Raw genomic sequence first — 23164 nt, 5'->3', positions numbered from 1 at the left:
TGGAAGCTAAAATTTAATGTATGACTTCTGATTTACAAGACAAGTATGCTACCAACTTTCCTTAACAAAAAAAAAATAACTAAATGGATGTATGAGAAGTAAACCAGTTTTTATTTGAACACATTTAAAAAATAAATATTGTTGCAGTTTTCCACAAATAAAGAAAAACCCTGGGTATACAAAATGGACCCAGTTGACCCTCTTGTGCTTAAAACGTAAGCTGCTTCATCCAAAATAACCTTTTTATTATTAGCTAACCTCGGAAAACATTACACCTTTGAACAACAGCACTGTTCTTTTCTTCTATCCACAAAACTGGTGTCATTTCAACTTGTCGCCCAAAGACCCAAAAGTTTGCAAAAACATCTGTAACTTGAATTATACTACAATAAATGAGATATTCTGTGTGCTGTGAAACCAACAGCATTTGTGATTAAACAATACTCCTAACTTGCTTTAGAAGCATTAAAGCATCCTCGGAGGTATTCTTTTGGGGTTTTTTGCGCCCCATTTTGCAGTATAGCTCTGGGAATCAGTGTCTCAGAGCTATATGATAACAGAACATTATGACTGTTGCCATAAGGTTCTGCTTGGTGCCTGTATATAAAACTTGATTTAAAATGATTTAGGGAGTAAAATCGTATACAACGGACATGGAGATGGAAATGGAGGTGAGAAAGAAAGAGGGGATAAGAACTAAGGGGAGAGAGAAAGAGACAGAGTTCATGAAAAGAGAGATCATAAAACTAAACAACAAAATGAACATGGAAGATATACAGTAACTCCTAGAAGTCTGCTTCCACACCTTTATGAGATGAGAGGGACAGAAAACAGCATAAGAGCAAAAAGAAGAAACAGACAACCAAATTAAAAATATAAAAACAAAGCTTCAAATTCTGTAGCTGCAGCTTAGTATTTAGTATAAGTGTGTATTCGTGAACCCTTGGAACCAAATACCAAACGGAGTTACAAAGCCAAAGGGAAATATACTCAATAGCATGTGTGGCCGGCCCCAGAACCGATAAAGTGGCGACTCAAGCCTTAGATCACTGAAGCACAAGGAGGGCAGACAGTGGGACGGCTAATGTCTGATTTGCAAGTCTTGTGTCAAACTTTAACTGATCTTGAGCTTTTTTGTAAAAGTCAAATGGGTCATTCTCGTTTGATGTACAATTTTGAACTCCAGGCAAGCCCTGTGAAACAAATCTAACAAACATTCAGAACATATCTTATCTGTAAAGTCAAAAGGTAAGACTGTGATTTTTTTGTAGACTTCTCTATAATTAAAACGCCTGTTATTTAAACAGCACAAAACATATGTGAAAATTGAAAATCAGGATAGAGCTTTAATTACTAGAAAAACATAATGTTTTGATCACAATAACAAGTAAATAGAAGAATTAAAATAAATTCTTCCAACTTATATAATTAAAATAATTATGCTCTTTATCAATATGAAGAGCAAAATACTTAGAACATGGCAGACATTTTAGAAATACTCAAGTATAAATGGACAATAAACATTTTTCTAAAATCTTGATAAACCTGTCAACAAGGGAGGTGAGGTTGCTTGAGGACCCAAAGCAGAAATTAGTTCTTGTAGATTCAAAGAAAAAAATGAGGCAAACATCCAAAACACAAAAATACTATGGACCAAAAAACCAGCAAACATCAGAGAAAACTCACGTGGAGAGCCAGAGACAAGGAAGCAACTAACAATCAGCAAGAAACCAGCAAACAGTGACTGAGTATGAGGTTTATAAATGGGAGACTGAACAGAGAGCAGGCTAATCAGCAGATATGGAGCAGGTGTGGATGGAAGAGACCAGAAGGGAGCTATGGGAAAGGAGAAAGGCACAAGTGGGCAACAGAGAGCGACCAAAGATTGCTTAAACACAAATAAAATAAATGGAAAATAAACCAAAGATTAAAAAAAAACAAACAAAAAAAAAAAAACAGAACAACTGATAACTGAAAAACAAAAACAAAGTCTCCAAAAGGGGAGAACCATAACAAAACCATGAGGAGAAAAAAAAAGATTTAAACTATTTTAAGCTAGACTGAATTGTTTTCTTAGTTTTATGCATTTTTTAAATCCCCACAACACCCTTTGATAAGATTGCAAGCTTCTTAATTAAACCTAAAACTGATCTTTTCTTTCATGTAAAGTCCAAAGTTGGTTGGAAACGCTGTTGTGGAGCCGCTCCGATTAAAACTTCACTGTGGTTACAGTTTGATCCTTTTATAAATAAAAAATGAAGGTCAAGTACTTCAGCTCAGATGTTTTTTTTTTTCAGAGAAGCTGAACCAGAGAAGTCCCACCAGAGCATATTTGATACCTCATTAAATATGCTATGTGAATCCTAAGTGAGACATAAAATTTACATGTAAAACACAAACTGAGATAAGATGCTTAAAGCTAAAGTAAGTCTTTGGTTATAAAACTTTGGTTATAAAATCTAAGTGTAACTGGATCTCATTAGACACATTGCATGTAGGTACCAGATTTTATTTCCTGAGGGGTTTAAATAAAACAGTGAGCAAACCGTATCTAACTTGTGGATTGTCTGTTTGCAGTACGTTCTTTGCTGGAGGTAATTCACCCATTCACTTCAACACATTTGAAAAAAAATCTTTTACTTTGAAGGTTGTTTATTATTAAAAGCAATAATAAATCAAGCATAAGAAGTAAAACTTTAACAATATAGCATCTGCCAAACAGTAAAAAAAAAAACACTCTTCTACTGAGTCTATCAGGATGGATGAAAAACAAAATCACATACCAGAACTTGCATTTATAGAGGATAGACGGAAATATGTAGATGCATTAAAATGTACATATATATAAATAAAACTTTCACCACATTCACTGCCAACAAGAGGTCAAACAAATAGATAACAAGGATAAACTATGGTAAAAAGTGTGTCTGAGACTAAATTAATTATTTCCTTATACATTATATCTAAGTAGTAGTGTCAGGATTTGGTTTAGGATAGTTGACCCAAAAGCAGAGGCAGGCAGGCAGAGGTGAATTTTTAGTTGATTTAATGAAGAGTACTGAAACAAAGTCCAAAACCAAAGGCAACAGGAATCCAGAAATCCAAATGAAAACAAAGTCCAAAAACAAAGAATTCAAAGATAAAAAAAAAACATGAAAACACAAGTCAAACGTTACCAAATACCTAGGAGTCATCAGGGGAAGAACTGTAACCTTAAGGAAAGTTCAGAGAGACGAGTAGGAGGAAGACTAATTAGGTTAGACAAGGACCAAGCAAAGAGGAACTGAACAGCAAGAGTATTTATAGGGGACAGAAACAAACAGAGGGCTAATGAGCAAACTGGGAGCAGGTGTGCACAGAGCAAGAGAGGAAGAGGGCTAGGGAAAAAGGAGAACAAAAGAGGGCAGCAGAGGGCAACAAATAGAAACCAAGAAAACTGAAAATAACCAGAAAAACACAACAAAATAAGAATTAAACCCTTTAAACTAGAAAACAAGGAGTAAAGCAAAACTGGATACTCAAAAGAAAACAAAACTGAAACAGTAACTAGGAATTAACCAGAGAACGTCACAAAAATAGAAATTAAACCATTTAAACTAGAAAACAAGGAGTAAAGTAAAACTGGATAGTCAAAAGAAAAACTTAACAGAACCAGAACTCTAACTAGTAGTTAATCTAAACAAGCTATTGCAATTGCTATGCTATTGCTATTGCAATGCATATTTCTTCTTTGGTATGAAACTATTGATCCCCAACATTGTTATAATACCAGCCTGCATTGCTTTTTAAAGCTCTTAACACCTAGGATATCCTATCTGTCTAAGTTTTTATACCAAGTATTGGCAAGGTTAGGTGATCAACATCAATTAGATTTCCAATTAGAAGATATAAATATATTTTTTGACTTTTCTTGTGTGTGTGAATTTATTTTGGTAAACATTTAGATCAGACCTTAATCATATTAGATACCTAATATTGTTTCCTAATATGAGACAGTTCCTTTTTAATTTACAGTTGGCAACACTATGATATATGGCGACAGTGAATGGGATAATAAGTATAATAATATAATAATGCATAATAAGGGTACAAAAATGTGTTTTGCTACATTTTCTGACTGATAAAAACCATTTAAAATTTTTTAATGGATTTTCTGGATGGTTGGGGGTAGATAGATAGAATCTGGGTCTGTGAGGGAGAGCAGCTAATTAAACTGTGGGTGGATGTTCACATGGACTCATCATAGGTTCAAGTGTCCTTTGCTTCCCTGATTTTCTTTTGTTTGTCCACTCACACACATTAGTTTTTGTCTTCCTCACAGTGAGGAAGGGTCAGAAACAGTTAACGGAGAAAAGACTCCATAGGAGACAATAAAGTAAAGCCACTTCGATCCAGCAGCTCATACAAAAACAACATGATGGAAGCTCTTCCTTAAGATGTTCAGCATCACTCCAATCACAAGTTGTCTCTACAGTAATGCCTGCATTCTGAAGGAAAGACTTATGGAAAATATTAAAACCAATCAATTTGTTTTTCTTGTCTGATAAAGATTAAAAAGGGAAAATAGCATGGAAATATTATCCCTCTGCTTGTCCATCCATTAGACTATAATCCATCCATTTATTTGTTTAAATACCCATCCATCAGATCATCTAAAATCTAACTAGATTTTCTTGTACCATAAACTGATATGATGGTGAATTTTCTAGCAAATATATCTAACAGAACATTCTATAAAGTTCTAATTTTGAAATCGGACACATATAAATGCATCCTGTTCTATCTATGTAATTATTTATGTACCTTTTTCTTGAACTCTGATTTTTTTTACAGCTATTAGAAGACATTTTTGTTTATTTAATCCATTCAGCAAAGCATATTTAAGGGAAAGGCTATTTTTACAACCATTAAATATTTTTGGTAACTAAGCATGTAATTAACGCTAATCATTAAAGATATAATGAATAATATATTTATTTATCATAACAAAAACCCCAAGTTAGATAATAAACATATAATAACAATATGATGAAAAAACTGACTAAAATGGTTTCTTCCTTTTTTCAAAAGCATCTATACCTGTTACAATGAGCTTTGATCCGATGCAATAATAAATTACTATTAAAAGTAATTGGGGAATGAATAGATAATGAATGAATGAATGGCCTTTAACATACTTAAATAAAAGTTTAAAAAGTGTGGCATGAACTTTGCGTTTAGGCTACTTCCCTTTCGCCACACTTCTCTCTCTCGTCAAATGAGGTGAGGTCATCCTTGTTTCCCTGGAAAATATTCATAAACATCGACCCTCCCAGGTTAATCAGACCGAAATCCTTCTAAATGCTTTATTGGTTAACATTTGAGAACAAATACTATCCTGTAGTTTAAGAAACACAGCAGGCAGGTCAGGGAGAAAGTTGTAAAAATCAATAACATCCCAAGCTTTGAACAACTCATGGGATGATGCAAATCTACCAGGAGATTTACCACATGGAGGAGCCACCAAGATTAGCAGCTAATGTGAAATAACCCTTTTCCATGTGAGCTTTTAGTCACGTACTTTAGAAATCGATAATAAAAGAATAGAAAGATAAAAGCCATTGTTCAAAGAAAAAAGAAAGTCCCACATCCAGTTCAGCAAAGTCATGTGGTGGTGCTGGTCTTAGGACCAAATATGATGCCCATTTTAAGTGTTTACCTGCTGCCAAAAAAGGGAAATCAACAGGCTTCAGCAGCACTTGATAGCATGCCCGGGAAGAAATGCTATTATTTAAATAGGGTGAGCGAGAGCAGAAACACATCTAAAAGATGGACAGAGCCCTGAGGTCCAGGATTAAGAGCCCATGATGCAGGAAACAAACCTTTAATTTAGGTCTAAATACAAAACAGAATTTTGGAACCTAATGATGTATTCTGGACTAAGCATTGTCCTGAATACATCATTAGGCTATGTATAATTGTAAAATTACAAAAATTCCACAGTTGCTTGGGGTAAGAGAATATATTATATTCATCCATCACTGTAGGTAAAGATAGATTTACAAGGTTTTTAAATTTGAACTTCCAAAAGCAAGTAGAAACCAATGCATCATCTATCTTTTCCCTCCAAAAGGTCCACTACTCTGTTATTGCTGAAATTGCCTTGCAATTAATAAATTATCCTACAATTTTGTTTCCTTTTTCTGAGGCCAGCATCGAGAGTTTAATTCATTTTTCACAGATGTATTCTATTTAGCTCAACTATTTCATGAAAACCAGAAGGATTCTATGTTTGAACCTGAAATTGAAACCAGAAATTTGCCTTTAATGCGCATTAGTAAGACGAATGAATGTCTGAACTTGCAGCTTGTGGATGGTGTTCTATTTATCAAGCTCAAGGCTGCATCACAATGCAGATGGATAATGCAATATACTGAAACTTTACCTCTGAAATGTTAACTAAAGTAAAAAGCTTATTGTTTGCGATTGCTCTGCTTATGCTGCATCAAAATAATTCCTTCTCAGAGGATTTAGCTTTTTACTGCCAAATGAATGCTCATGGGTTACAAAGCTTGTCGCCATGAAGGCAGGGAGGGGTGGCAGATGAAGACTCATCTTCAAAGTAATGTAGATTCCCGTCTGCTGCGGGCGGAGATTCCCCACAGAAAGAACTCGACAGCTGGAATATGCTGTCACTCCTTTCCCTTCAGACAGAGAAGAAACTGAGGGATAACACAGACACAAAACAGCAGCAGCTCGGGAGTAACTCACCCCTCAGGATTTCATGTTTCTATGGAGAAGTATGCCTATTTATAGAAGTGATATAAATAGATCTTCCTGTAGCTCCAATGCACAAAATCCAGTCTGTATATAGCCAGTAGCCTTTATGTTATAGAATGTGTTGTTCTCTTTGTGTTCCCATTGTTGCTTTTCAAAGCAAAGTTTGATTGAACCTTCTAAATGCTTCTCTGTGATTGACTGGCAGAACGGTTGAGCGGTTTATTGAGAAAGTGGAAAATAAGGTTTTAGTGCAATTGGTTTTAGTGACTTTAAAGCTCTGCGGTGTGATCTGTGACCACACTGACAATGAGGATGGTTGAGAGCAGGACTGGAACTTGGACAAACCACAAAAAGTTGAACATTTCTTCACCCAGAAGACAACTGAACCCTGAAAATTAGTCCCTGATAGCTTGGTTAAAAAATCAACCTAACAACTCAGCTGCATGTATGAAGTGGACAGAAAGGGGACACAAGCAGCTTAATGAGGAGGTGGTGGGGGGATAACTTTGTAGCTGTGGAAACTGTTGCTAAGTAGCAACCTGAGGCATCCCCAGGCAGACTGGAACAAAGATCTGATTGTGATTGGAGGCAAGGTGTTGGAAACCAGAAGAATGGAAGGAAGCGACAAGATTTCAGCCATGTATGGAGTAACCCCGACCGTACAAAATCAGTAAAGATTTTTAGGAAGACAAAATAAGTTTACTAATCAGTTCCTTCAATCCAAAAGGAATTTAAAATCACAAACAAATTGGGGAGGTCAAGAAAAAAAGGACTTTTAGATTAATTAAACCAGTAATATAATTCACATTTTAATTGCTGCAAGAGTTGAAATTTTCTCAAAATCGTTAATTTTGCTGAGAGGTATCCAAAGTTAGGCAAGTTTAAAGGAGGTGAAAAAAAGCGTTTTATCAAAGCGAAATCAAATGTGTTAAATTTCCAGTGTTGGTGTTGTATGTTGAAAGTAACATGTTAACAGGTTGCTGTTCATCCGCAGAGTTGAATTCAAGCAGCTCTGTCAAATGTTTTAAAATAAACAATAAGCACAGCTTCTCCCAGAATGTCAAACAAGCCCTAAACACAGATGCGTTAGCAAGGACAAGTTTATCATGCATTTTAGGGTTGCTGGTTCAAATCCCTGCTAGTTGTTTCTTCAGACAAGACTGTTGTCTTGCATAGGTGATGTTGTTCAGAGAGACTAGTAGCACCTGTTTGCAGCAGCCTTGCTTTTGCCAGCGTGCTCCAGGGCAGCAGTGGCTTCAGTTTATCAGACAGCCGGGAATTAATTACCACTGAAATGCTTCTGAGCTATATATGTTCATAGATCCTGATAAATGTTTACTTGATTTTAATCTTTTACACTTTATACTAATGTTAACTAAATTTAGCCCTGATAGAGGTTGAATTCAAATTTTGAAAAGAGTTTTCCAACTTACTCACAGTGCTAACAATTTAACACCTTCAAAAGTTTTAATCTAACTCCATCTAGTGTGGAACAATATAAACACTTTTAAAGTGTTGAATTTAACCTCCTGGAAGTTGAATTAACACTTCCAAATTTGCTGTGTACAAATGCTTAGACATATTGGGGGATTAGAAGAATACATGTGGCAGAGATTAAACTAAAAGATGTTTTATATCGCCCATAAGCCGGAGTTAAAGGACTGAATGCACTTTGATTAGAATGATGAAGGGATGCAACTCATGCCTAGTTCACGCCGTAAGATAATTATGCTGATTTTTGACCTGATCTTCCCCACCTGACACTTTTAGGAATGCCCTTACTTTTTAGGAATAATAATAATTTTATGATATATCCTTGCTGTACCTTTTGTGCTAGGAGAGATCTTGGTTCAACATGTTATATTGTCTTTGCCTTATATTCTAGTATCTCAGGTGTTCCCTGAGAAAAAACAAGCATTCAGCCTCTCTGGCGTTACAACATGGCCAATCACAAAGGAAGCTGATAGAACTCCTACAAAAATACTCTGCCATTGTTACTTCCTCTTGTTTCAGATTTGCATTTTCTCTGATCTTACGTTTGATTTTGTGAGGTTTTGTGAGATATCTGAATTCTGCTCCTGGTGTGCTGATGTGTGGCTTTATACCACCCTTGGTAGGAGTTGGTATATCTGTATTTTTTTACCCTCATGCACAGGGTTTTTTTAGTTTAAAAAATCAAATGACAGTTTTAAAATTCTGCCACATAAACAAACATAAGTGGTGCAGTATGGTATGTCCAGTATTGGTGTTCAGGACCCCTGCTGTCAGGGCTAGCCCTGATTGCCTGACTAAAAACATATATGTACTGGGCAGAGTGATTACAGGGATGAGAAACATGAGGAAGTGACAGAAAGGATGGAAACAGTTTAGAGGTGCAAAAAAAATCATTCTTTTGCTTTTAGTTGCTCCATCCAGTTCCTTCTGTGGCTGGATCCGAATAGCCCAAACTGTAGCTCCCACCTCCTCTTCACCTTTGGCGGAGTCAGCAGGAACCCTATCCTTTGTGGGAAAGTAACTTCAGAATGCTGAATTACAGCAGCCTTGAGCCTTATGGATGTCATTACTAAACGAAAACGCACATTGATGAGGTAAGATGATGTCCAAACCAGGACTAAAGCCTTCTGGAAAAGTAAAAAAAAAAAAAAATGAAAGTGACACAAATGCAGTGAAAGGCGAAGCAGCTCTCCATTGGTGATAAAAAGCATTCTGCCGCCCTATTCAGACCGCTGATGAACTTCTCTGTTGGTTTAAGAGTCCAACATGATTTGCCTTATTCCTACTAAGCCTGTAACTTTTCATCAGCCAACAGAAAGAAATGTCTGCATCTAGTTAGTGGACTACGGTGCTGTTTTGCATGGTGTCCATTTTCTTTCAATATTCTGAGAAATATATATAACTGATTGAAAACCCTCATAACCTGATTAGACCTATCCAGGCTGAGAGAGTGCTAATAGAAGAGGGCCAAACAACAACCAGAAAGCTAGTCTGAAGCAAACTATAACGCAACAAAGGAATGACTTAAAGTGAAAAGTGTCACAGAAACAGGAACAATGGGCAAACATGAAGGAAATAGAATGAATGTATTCTCTATTTTTAATATATTACTGATAATAATAATACAGAATGAAACTGGAGACATTTACATTTTAGAACAGGTCAATAAGAGAGTTTACCTGTTAGGGTTGGAGGCCTTTTGTGTTTTTTAGTTGTTTTTTTTTTTAGATTTTGCTTTTATGTTCAAAAAAATAAACCAGCTATATATATATATATATATATATATATATATATATATATATATATATATATATATATATATATACACTGTTACAGAATAAGCTGTATTTGATTAACTGTTCCCCATCTGTAAGGGGGAAAAAAGTGACAACAGTATATCTTGAGAAATTCTGTATTGGCTCCCGTTAGATGGACCGCTATGCTCCCCTCCTATTCCTTCTCATTTGGTTTCCTTGTCTTCTCTGCTGCTGTGAAATCTGACTGACAGCAAACAGGGACAAAGAGGACATCCCATTAATATGCTAATCAGTGCGGGGATGACTTCCAACACTCAGAGCAGAGTCAAAAATACATGTGTGTCATCTGTGAAGCAAGCTGTATAAAATCAGAGCTCGGAGAGGAGGAGGGAGGTGAAATGAGCAAACCATGGAAAAAGGGAGTGGAGGCGACGTGAATAAAAACTAAAGTAGAGGGCTTGTGAAGAGGGAATCCCCATGTCAGAAATCACACGCTGTTTCCCTTCGTTAAACAGGATATTGTCTGACTGATCATGAACTGCATGTCCTTGCTGTGTGCAGCCTTCTGTGCTGGTATAAATAATCCATGTACCCTGCATCTGTGCAGAGACACACTGAGGGCTTATGTAAGCATGCAAGGTCTGAGAGTTTGAACTGACCCTATACAGAACCTGAGTGATGGGAGGAGACAGAGAGATAAACCTGTTAAGATTTAAAAAACAAAAAAAACAAAAAAAACAACTAACTGCTGCATCTGTATTTCTCCCTGTAAGACAGTAGCAGCTCAGTATTTTAGAGAGTAATTTCCAGCATGAATCCACTATATGCCCCGACATCTTTTATTCACAAACCATTTGTTCTGCAGCTGATAAGGCGGCCAGCGGTTTAAGAAGGCCTCTGAAAGACGCCTCCGTCACCTCTTCAGCTGCACAGACAGAGGGATGAGCTAGAACCGCCTACTCTTTCAGTCTGCCACATCAGTATAGACCGCTGCAAAGAAACACAGCCTCTGCCACAGAGACGGCACAAAGATAGACAGTCAGAGAGGATGTTTCATCCCATTCCCCTTATCTCACTGGCCAAAATCCCCTGCCTCTAGGAAGCAATTTAAAGGCCATAGAGAGGGAGGCAGAAGTGAGAGGGTGAGCCAAACAGATACAGGAGTGAGAGCTTAGCACTAGGCTAATTTATTAACCAAAACATTTAGAAAATAACTTAAAGTAAAATTTCAAACGAGATCAAACTATTGTTTTGATGACATTGTCTAAATAAAAGTATGTTTTGAAACATCTGAAGTTACTTGCTTATATTGTTTTAATGTCACAAGATTTTAAGCAATATATAAACACAAAGTTACACGGAGCTATGAAGGGAGAACAGAGTGATATATACTCACCGGCCACTTTATTAGGTACCCCATGCTAGTAATGGGTTGGACCCCCTTTTCCCTTCAGAACTGCCTCAATTCTTCGTGGCATGGATTCAACAAGGTGCTGGAAGCATTCCTCAGGGAGTTTGGTCCATATTGACATGATGGCATCACACAGTTGCCGCAGATTTGTCCGCTGCACATCCATGATGCGAATCTCCCGTTCCACCACATCCCAAAGATGCTCTATTGGAATGAGATCTGGTGACTGTGGAGGCCATTTGAGTACAGTGAACTCATTGTCATATTCAAGAAACCAGTCTGAGATGATTCCAGCTTTATGACATGGCGCATTATCCTGCTGAAAGTAGCCATCAGAAGTTGGGTACATTGTGGTCATAAAGGGATGGACATGGTCAGCAACAATACTCAGGTAGGCTGTGGCGTTGCAACAATGCTCAATTGGTACCAAGGGGCCCAAAGATTGCCAAGAAAATATTCCCCACACCATGACACCACCACCACCAGCCTGAACCGTTGATACAAGGCAGGATGGATCCATGCTTTCATGTTGTAGACGCCAAATTCTGACCCTACCATCCGAATGTCGCAGCAGAAATCGAGACTCATCAGACCAGGCAATGTTTTTCCAATCTTCTATTGTCCAATTTCGATGAGTTTTTGCAAATTGTAGCCTCAGTTTCCTGTTCTTAGCTGAAAGGAGTGGCACTCGGTGTGGTCCTCTGCTGCTGCCCATCTGCCTCAAAGTTCGACGTACTGTGCATTCAGAGATACTCTTCTGCCCACCTTGGTTGTAACGGGCGGTTATTTGAGTCACTGTTGCCCTTCTATCAGCTCGAACCAGTCTGGCCATTCTCCTCTGACCTCTGGCATCAACAAGGCATTTCCGCCCACAGAACTGCTGCTCACTGGATGTTTTTTCTTTTTCGGACCATTCTCTGTAAACCCTAGAGATGGTTGTGCGTGAAAATCTAGTAGATAAGCAGTTTCTGAAATACTCAGACCAGCCCTTCTGGCACCAACAATCATGCCACGTTCAAAGTCACTCAAATCACCTTTCTTCCCCATACTGATGCTCGGTTTGAACTGCAGGAGATTGTCTTGACCATGTCTACATGCCTAGAAACAGCATTAAAAGTTTTAGACATCTCACTTAAAGCAGCTCTTTTCAATCTATTCTCTAAAAATGAAGGTTTTGCACAGCTAGAAATCAACCAAAACATGGCTGTTCCAAGGGTAACCAAAGATATGGTAGCTGGGAGAAGCACACACGCCGCAAATACATAAACACGCAGCAAGCACAAACAGTCCTGCAAACAAAAAATAAAGACTACTGAAAACATTAAAAAGATTGGAAGGAAAAGCAATGCAAAAGAGAAATGGAATCACATAAAATATAGAGCTGCAAAATTCAAACAAGCTGCAAACATAAATGGGCTGTAACTTTTAGATGAGCTTTAAACACCTAGGAGAAGCTGTCATGCAAAATACACATCTATGATCTGTTACCGTACGAGATTATGCTCATCTCCTTTTAATGGTCTGGAGAACTTTTGTTTATGCAAAGCTAGTTTGCATAGGAGGAGTCTTTTCATTCATTTTTCTGTTTTTTTGTGTGTGTTTGCATCATTTGTGTTTGGGACACGTTTATCTATAAAGCACATTTGCACTATGTTACCCCCTTTACCTGTAATTGTACTTTTCCTCTTTTTCAGTCATTTTCTGCAGGTGGGCGAATCCATAAATTAGCTATGTGCTCTACCCATCAGGGTTGCCAACAAGTAGGGGACACAGCCCAACATGTGAAAGGTACTTTGGTAAGATTAGACCAGAATTAAATTATATTTAAGCCTATATCCAAAATATTATAGCCTACACTGGATATAATCATAGAAATTCAGGGCCAAAACTAAAGCTTGGTTTTTGCAGTATCATGCTGAGTGAAAGCTTTCTTCAACAGGACAGTGGAGATGATTAAAGTTGATGAGAAAAACAATTTAAATGGTTTGAAACTGGAATGAAGGTTTACCTCCTAGCACAGTGACCTTTTATATACAACCAGGGATTAAAAGGATTTGATTAAAGGTTTAGATTAGGGGTGGGCAATTCCTGTTCCTGAGGGCCGGCATTCTGCAACTTTTAGATGTGCCTTTGGTTCGACACACCTAAATAAAGTAATTAGACGATTAATAGGACACAGGAGGAACTGACTGCATACTGAGGAGGTAAGTCAGTCATTTGTTTCAGGTGTGTTGGACCAAGGGTGGATCTAAAAGTTGCAGGAAACCGCCCCTCAGGAACAAGAATTGCCCACCCCTGGTTTAGATGGATGCAATAAAAGCCGGCCTTATGCACTGGAATGGTCCCGTCAAATTCCTGACCTGAAGTTAACCAAGATCCTGGCGGCAGGTTGTGATGCAGCCAAGATGTGATCCAACTAATCTGAGTCTCTAGATTGGTAAAGTTGATGGAAGAATTCTTCAAAAGACTTTTAAAAATAAGTTATAGCATCAATCATGTATTTGGCGCTAGGTTTACCGCACCGTGACGTCAATGCCAAAAGCTGTCAGGAGTGAGGTGTTTGGGCAAAATTGGACAGTCCCGGACTTAGTGATTGGGACGAAAAATATTTTTTTCAGGGATTAACGCAAAATTCATTAAATCACTGTGAACTTAATTGTTCTAGGTATAAATAAAGATCTATTGATTAATCAAATCTTCCACTCCATCTTCCCCTCATTCGTGAACACGACCCCAAGATACTTAAACTCCTCCACTAGGGGCAGTACATCCTCCCCAACCCGGATAAGGCACTCTACCCTTTTCCGGCTCAAGACGATGGTCTCGGATTTGCAGGCACTCATCCTCATCCCAGCCGCTTCACACTCAGCTGCAAACCGCTCCAGTGAGAGCTGTAGATCATGTCCTGATGAAGCCAATAGAGGACAAGAAGAAGAAAATAGAAAATTCTGTCCATAAAAGTTATGAACATTGAGCTGTTATGAGACAAAATCTAAAATGTATAAGTAGAATAAAGTTTTCTCAACCTTCAAGCGCCAAAAATGATCCATATCCAAAAGAAAAACCTTCTGCTGAATCAAAGACAAACTGTCGAACTGACCTGAATTTATCAAACCTTTCTTTAGTCAGTATGTATGACATCGAACTGCTGCTCTAACATTAAAATGGCTATATCTGAGTCTGAATGGTAGCCAATTAAAATGTGGAAACCCAAGTTCAACCCTCCTAGGATAGGAGTGCTCCTCTTTCCATCCCAGGATGGAATTAATCTAAAATTAAATGAGAATGTTTAATCAAATGCTGAGGCATCCTAAATGGATGCGCTGTGACTTTTCTTTATCGGTCACTTCCTAAGATGACCTCTCCCTCAGCAAACAGACAACCTACTTCCCTTATATAAAATCGACAACTCCATCAGGTAAACTAATGCACACTTAAAGCAGTTAGGAGGCTTTTTAGGAAATTATTTATAAGAACCGCTTCCATCATCTTAGGATTACTCTATTGCTAATTAAAACACATGTAGTGAACAGTCAGGAATCCACAGTTATCAGATAAATGGTTATTAATAAATCTATGAGGCTTCTCAGCAGATACATCCCAATGCTTTGGCAGAGTAGGCCTTCTGATTTGCTAACATCTGCTCTGACAGGTGCACTGAGAGCAACCTTTTACAGCATCCTTTCCTAAAGAAAAATGTTGAATATCTCCATTTACAGAATGATTTACAGGCTGTAAAATATGCAGCGACCACATAGCTTAGCTTAGCACATGAGCAGAAAGATAAGCGCTCTGAAGAGATAAAGGAAAATCCCTCAAGCAGCACCTTTAGCGCTCACTAATTAACATTTGACATTTCTTAATTGCTACAGACACTGAGGCATAAAATGAAACAATCTACCAGTGACCAGAAGTTTCCTCTGAGCTTGTTGCTAAGAAACTGCTAAACAAGAAACTCATAAAGCATTTTAGTATCTTTTCTAAAGTTAGACTCAGCTAAAATGCATTTTGTTCTAGGTGCCGGTTATTTATTTTGGCAACTTTAAGTAGGACTCACAGGATTTCCAATCTGTATGCAAGCCTGCTAGGATGACTTGTACATAATAATGGCAGACAGTGGACATCCTTTACATATAAAGTCCAAAACAACCAGTCACTCACACAAGGAAGAGAATGGAGGAAGGTAGAAAAATGAGTACTGAATAAGGATAAGGAGCAAGAAAGAGGCAGAGGTAGGAAGGAAGGAAGGTCCTTATGCATTAAGTTATTAAAGGGATGCACCAGGCAGTGACATAAATTACTATTTATTCTGTTAGATGGATAAAAACAGCCATTTTCACTTTAATGTCAGATGAACATACGGGGCATAGCTATGCAAATATTCCAGGATAATAGACCTGAGAAATGTGATGGGTGTCCTCAGGAATCAGTGAGTTTCCAGTTATGTCATGCCATGGGACTGATCTATGATAAGTGGTGAGCCAGTGCCAGATGTGTCTGTCCAAAAGCTTAAAGCTTTATGAGGATTAAAACTGTCCATCCAACATCCTGCCCTCCAGAACCAGCTTAGGACAAGTGAAATGTCCCCACTTGGACTGAGAAATGGGATCATTGTGATGTTTGTTCATTCTGTCAGCTCTGTATGGCCTAAAGTATTTAAGAAGACTGAAGACCAGATTAGATTTAATTTCTCAGAAATCTGACTAGTTATAATCCAGATTTTTCAGTTGATTAACTTTGATACACCCTATGAAAAAACAGTGAACTTAGGATCCCAGAGGACTGTTTTACATTATCACACCTGTTTAACCTGGGAAAATGGGCTTATTAAATGTCTTTAAAAATCTGTGGTTAACAGATGTTTGACAGATACAGGGTTGCTGTGCTTTCACAAAGGCTTTGGTAACACAGTGAAGATATAACAAGAGAGACATCTACTGGTCATTTTGTTGAACTGCCATATAATGCTGTTCTCTTAGTGAGATTGAACAAAGTTGCTTTATTTTGATTTGATTTAAAGCTATAGTCTGTGTAGACTAAAGTAAATAAAGTGTTACTACCACTTTAAGTCTGTTGGGAGGCAGAAAAGGTCAAACTTTGAAAGTTTCTGTGGGGACATTAAACGCCTTAGTAACTAGCTAATGTATTAACACATAAAACCTATTGTAGGCTGTTTTTTTTTTGGTTAAACGAGTTGTGACACTTGTCATGGATGATAAAACCATGTTAACAAAATCTCAGAAAAACCTTTCATCAAAGTAAGAAAATCATTTCAAAAATCTAATTCCCAGCAATGTTGTTTTGGTTGAAGAAGCCAGTTACCAACATTAAAAGGTTAATGAATACCTAATTCAGGTATATAAATATCAATTTAAGAGCTGGATATAGAATTTTAAAACTTTGTCATCTAGGCTAGATGAGAAAATATAAAATTCTATATCCAGCTCTTAAATTTATATTCCACTTTGGTTAGACTTTCACCTGAATAGGTCTATTCAGTCTATAACCGAACTTAAATGTTATACTTAGTCAAAGACAAATGTTTAAAACAAGGAGTTTTATTTTGGACCGATTTTATTCATACAAAAACATCCGGAGTTGACCGACAGCAAGAAAACTGTAGGACTTATTTACATGTGTGTTATCTACAAAAGAACTTGAAAATTGGGTTTCCCATCCAACACAAGAGCGAAACGAGAACAGATGAACAAGTGCTGGAATTTAAACGCTGGGGGACATCAGGACAAAAACCAGCCGCTGTGATGATCACCTCACACGGCTGCTGACCTTTAGTGCACGATGATAAAAACAAGATCATTTCTGTCCTTCCATCATTCAGGGGGAGTCCCAGTCATCTTCTCCCGTTTCTCCCTTTTTGGATTCATGTAGACAGATTAGGAAGCCTCCTCATCAATCTTGGGGGCTAGGTAGTATTTGACGTGTCCCATATCAGCAATCTTGTACTCAACCACTGTGGAAAGAAACCCTGTCAGTCCTGGCTACAAAAGAAGCACTTCAGGATGCATATTTGTTAAATAAAACCCATCCACTTACCGAGGGGGATATCGGCAGACATACTGAGGGTGACAGTCTTGGACAAGGGTGTGGCCTTTGTGAAGAAGTTCAGGTAGTTCAGGGCAAAGATCAGCTGGACCGGCTCATTCATTTCAATTGTTACCTTAACAGAGAAAAAGAAAGTGAAAATCGACACCTAACAAAGCTAATCCAAGTAAAACTGCAAGTTAACGCATTCACACTCACAGCCTCATCCTCTTTGTCCACATTGCTGGTCTGTGACAGCTTGACGTTTCCGGTACCCAGTTCTCCAGTAGCTGAGAACTTCACTCCATCTTTAGCACAGGAGATCATGACAGCGTCGCCAATCTGAGACAGGTCACGGCAGATGCGGGCAAACTCGCCAGAGGGCATCTTTACCACACAACTGTACTCCTGTTCCTGTGGGGATAGATGTGGAAACGTAAGGAGCAGGTCACACACAGACAGGTTAAAGCTGGTAAGAGCTCAGATAAAAATTGGGACAAGAAATTAGATCTATTGTCACAAAAACGTCACCGCATCTAAATATTTCACACAATATCCAATACACTCCAGTTTACATAATGATTTTCATTTGTATAAAACAAGAAAACATCACCAGTGTTTTTCTTGACCAACTAGGTTCAGGTCATTACTTACTGGAATCCCAAGCTGTTCAACATCCAGGTCCATCAGCTTCATCTCATAATCAGAGACCTTCTCCTGATCTGAAAATTAATAAAGGCAACAACATGATTCATTTTCAAAAAAAATATTTTAAAGCGATAAAGTCAGATTGAGACATCTAATCAATCTTTACACCATGCTGTAGACAATCACAATTTGCTATACCACTACACACTTACTGAGGGTCTCAAACACAAGGGCCAGTGTATCTGCATTATCTTCTGCTCTGAGGGTGATGATGTCTTCATTTCCTGCACACTTCAGGATCTTCGACATACTGAAAAAAAGGTTGTAAAACTTTAGACTCTTGATTACAACGAGGAGAGATGAGCTGTATGTTTGTTTATATATATATATATATATATATATATATATATACATACACTAAAATATATATACATATTTTAGTAACTTGAACAATCAATGTGAACAGAAGACTAAAGAAAAGGCTCCGCCTTACTACGTGACGAAACCGGAAGTAGAAGTTCCCGGGTTAAATAATTCCCGCCAACTCACCCGGCAAAATTATTTGGCGCTTAACTGAGTGCGCATTTCAAGTCACTGATATATATTCCTTAAACTAATTAAAAAAAAATAATAAGGAGCGTTCGGATCAACGTTTGTGGGTTTTGCAAGCGGAAAAAATATACATATATATGATGATTGCGCAGTTCGGCAGAGAAACAAGCCCGGGCAAATCCGCCAAGATGGCCTCCTTCTTTATGATAGCAACAGCGGATCAATATAAGCGAAACCAAATACTATAGATATTGCTTTAAAGCTTTAAAGTTACCCCCAAAAAATAAACTTTATTTTCACCATTCGTCGTCCAATTTGGTAACCATCGTTATCATTTGATTTCACCTGATCATCAAAAGTACATGTTTCATGTAATAAATTAATCAAGCGTAAATGTAACGGTCCTAAACTTAATAAGATATCTATAGGACGGTTGGCCTCACCTGCTGAGGTTGACCCCCATGGCCAAATTTCTATCGCAGCGGTAAGAGTCGAAGCCATCATGCCGCAGAGTGAGCTGCACCAGGGAGACATGAGAGGAGTCCATGCTCTGGAGCGAGATGCCTGACGAGCTAACATCCCAGCAGGCTTCTGTGATCAGATCTTTAAGAGCCTCCAGCACCTTCTTCAGGATGGAGCCCTGCACCAGGCGAGCCTCGAACATGTTTGCTGTGGGGTATTTGCGTCTGCGTGGAGAGAGGAGAAAAAGTCTGTTCTTTCCGCTTTAAAGCGTCGCTCCGTCGAAATGGAAGCAGGAACAGAGAGTTAACGTGAAGCGGGAGAGACAGATTTGGTTTTTGTGTTGATAGCTGGCACTGAGTCTCCTCCACGGACCACTCCGACAGCAGGAAGAAAAGTTTGAGCCGGAATGAGCGCGCTAACGTCTGTTTTATAATTCCTCCAATTACGTCATTTCCGTTCGCTTGTAAGTACCGCCCAGTTGCTAAAATTGACGCACAAAGAAGAAAGAAGAAAGTAAATATGGAAAAAGAGAGAAAATTGAGTATTAAATGAATTTTAGGGACAGATGGAAATAGGGAGTAAAATTAGGTTATTGATAAAGCATTGTTTTTATTTTTATGTAACAAAGAGCTACACACTCATGGACAGTAGGTGGCGGTATACTCCTATAAATTGTTTGCAATCCGCCAATCTAACAAAGAAGAAGAAGCAGGAGATTTTTGAAAACATGGATCATGATGGAAAATGAGTGTGATAAAATAATTACAAAAATCGAAATGAAACTTTTAAAACGTTGAAAAGGAATCACTGTTCACAGAATATTATGGAATAAAAGAGATGTCAGACTCGTGTGAGAAGAACTATAAAAAAAATGCAAAAAAGGATTGTTGGAGGATTTTTGTAATTCAGTGGGAAGAGAAACATAGATTAAAAGTATGATCAATGATTTAAAAAAAATTATTGGTATTAAAATACAGTATGGTAATCCAGCAGTTAAGGATGAAGAATGTGTATAAATGATGGCAAATATTTTTATCAAATATATAGCTCAGATAATATTACTTTGGAAGGGAATGGGGAAAGAGAAATGACAGTATTAGAAAACAGACAGATATCAGAGCAGATAGAAAATGTAAAAAATGATTTATTGAATGTCGATTGAATTAAATCGAGCTCTCCAGAAAGGTAAACTAACAACACCAAGAAAAGATTTAATTTTTTATTTAATGTTAAAACATTAAATAGACATTTAATGTCTATTTAACATTTAAAAAGACATTTTATTCAAACTTTATTATAAAGTTTGGGAAAATCGAAAATTACTAGAGAGTTAGATAGAGATTGTTATAATAATACCAATATGTATACAAAGCCTGAAAATTAAAGCCCTATTGCGTTAACATCAAATATTTTTAAATAGTGGAGAAAGAGATTAATGAAAGGAGGATTTATTACATTGAATCATAAGGATATATATCAAAATAAAGTGGCTTTAGGGGCGGAAGGAATACTATATATGTAGTTTTGAGTTTGGAATTTGAAATCAGAAAAGTGCAAATTAATAAAGTATTTTAGCAGTGTTTTTTGCTATTGAGAAAACATATGATATTTTGCGTAAACAAGGTTTTTTAATTAAAATTAACAAGATTGATGTATTACAGGTAGGATGTAAAGATATTCTAACTAAACGACAAGTACAAGTTAAAATAGGAAATCACTATTCTGATAAATATATTGTTGAAAACGGTACTCCACAAGGAAGCATAATAAGTCCTTTATTATTTTCGATAATGATAGATCATGTGTTTCAAAATGTAGATTGTGGAGTGGGATTTTCTCTTTTTTCTGATGATGGAGCAATGTGGATGAAAGGGAGGAATTTGGAGTTTATTACTAAAAAGATGAAGAAGAAGGGTTTACATTTTCTTTAGGGATAAGACTAAAACAATGTTCTTTTCAAGGAATACATTTTGTAATCATTTAAAATGAAGCAATAAAACTTATATACCGGTAACCAGAAATAGAAAAAGTGAGGCAATTTAAATTTGTAAGGGTTTGGTTTAATGAAAGACTTACATGGAATATACACATTCAAAAGGTTTTAGACAAATGCAAGAAAGTATTAAATATCTTAGCACTTAAAGATAGGATTAAGAATAGCACTTGAGGATATATATATATACAGGGCTAATTAGATCAGTGATATATTATAGACGCATTGTATATAATTCAGCAGCAGAGACAAAAATTTAGATCGTATTCAGTACCAAACATTGAGGTTTTGTACTGGGGCAATTAAAGCTACTCCAACAGCAGCATTATTAGTAGAAATAGGAGAAATGCCACTTGCATTAAGAAGATAGCAATTAACCTTAAATGATTCTGCTAACTTAAAAGGTCATAGACAGGATCATCCAACTCATCAAGCAATAAAACCCCGTTGGGAAAAAGAAATAAAAGACATTAGAAGTTTTGGTTGGATTGTGTAGAAAAGGATTCAAAATAGATCAGATTAGTATAAGCCAAACAGTTCCATTATCAATAATACAGCCTTGGATTATTCCAGATGTCAATGTAGATTTTACTTTGTTGAAAAAGAGAAGCAATAAGGAATTCACTCTAAATGCATTTATAGTACAGGATTATATTAATAAATATTATAGTTATGTAAGAAATATACAGATGCTTCTAAAAATATAATATCAAACAAGAGTAGCTTTTAAATGACCAGAATTCAATGTTAAAATTAGGAAAAGAATAAGTGATCAACTTTTTTTACACACGAGACATGATTGCAATATTATCAGCTATTCAATGGGTTGAAGATGTTAAGCCATTCAGATCAGTCATATGTTCAGATTCAAATTCATCCTTAATTAGTTTGCATTATAGTCATCCAGAAAACAGGCCAGATATTTTAATAGAAATTCAACAGACACTATATAGAATAAATATGATGGCTTAAATTATAATTTTTGTATGGAGACCAGCACATTGTAGACTTAAAGGAAATGAACAGGTAGTCGGGAAAGCAAAGGAAGCTGTTAGAGATTTAACAGTGTATTTAATTATAAATTTTTGTATATAGGAAGTTAACATGTTAATCAAACAGAAAAAAAAGGATAAATGACAAAAGGAATGGGAGCAAGGAAAAAGAGGACATTGTTTTTTATAAAATTCAAAAGAAAACTGTAGAAATCAGAAGAACAAGATGAGAAAAATCAATTATTTCTCATTTGAGATTTGGGCATACTAGATTAAATGGTGCTCTGTTTATTTTAGGGAAACATAGGAATAGGAAACGTGAATACAGTGGTGTAGATGAAACAATAGAAGATGTCATGTTGTACTGTAATAAATATGAATGTAAATCCCTTTATTGTCCCACAATAGGGAAATTCACTCTCTGCATTTAACCCATTCCCTTGGGGAGGGAATGGGTTAAATGCCATTGTGCAGCCCCCGGGGAGCAGTGTGGGGTTAATGGTTTTGCTCAGGAACCCAGAGTGGATGCTATGGGGATTGAACCAGGTACTTTAACCTTCTAAGAGCACAAACGCACTGCTCTTTTTAAAAGTGATTCAGAAAGTAACATTTAAAGGATAATAATTCCTTACTTAAAAATAACAGAATTTAATTAATAATAACAGTCATTCTGGTCCACACTCCCTACCAGTAGGTGGCGGAACTGCATCTATTTGGCCAAGCGCCAAAAAAATGTAAAGAATAAGAATAATCTCCAATGGCAACTGATGTCTAAATTAGTCAATGAAAACAAATCTTGAATTGGTTAAATCAGCGCAGTTAATAAATTGATTTTATTTGTGTTTGATTTGTAAAGCATTTTCTCAAAAAGCAACATCAAACAACACACCGCAATCGGTCTCCGCCAAGTGACGTCAATTGTTTACCTCGGGCGCGGTACACTATGTTTTTTCCACTTAAAATGGCGTCTTAGCAACAAATGTCACGTGACTGGCGGAGACCGATTTTCCTAAATCCGCCCCTGTTTTCAGGCTTATGTTAACTGTAATGACTT

At 37.0% G+C, this 23164-nt stretch overlaps 1 protein-coding gene across 1 annotated transcript; it reads right to left on the bottom strand.

The window, feature by feature from the left end:
• Positions 1-16977: 16977 nt before the first annotated feature.
• pcna (proliferating cell nuclear antigen) lies at positions 16978-19526 on the bottom strand. The gene is made up of 6 exons (XM_015390193.1): positions 19107-19526; positions 18324-18421; positions 18118-18185; positions 17683-17877; positions 17476-17599; positions 16978-17392 (listed from the first exon to the last, which is right to left on the bottom strand). The coding sequence occupies exons 1-6, from the start codon at positions 19325-19327 to the stop codon at positions 17316-17318; spliced, it is 783 nt and encodes a 260-aa protein (XP_015245679.1). The 5' UTR covers positions 19328-19526; the 3' UTR covers positions 16978-17315.
• Positions 19527-23164: the final 3638 nt, after the last annotated feature.

Source organism: Cyprinodon variegatus, unplaced genomic scaffold (assembly GCF_000732505.1).
Source record: "Cyprinodon variegatus isolate N-32 unplaced genomic scaffold, C_variegatus-1.0 Scaffold488, whole genome shotgun sequence".
Lineage (NCBI taxonomy): Eukaryota > Metazoa > Chordata > Actinopteri > Cyprinodontiformes > Cyprinodontidae > Cyprinodon > Cyprinodon variegatus.
This window is presented reverse-complemented; position numbering and strand designations above follow the sequence as displayed.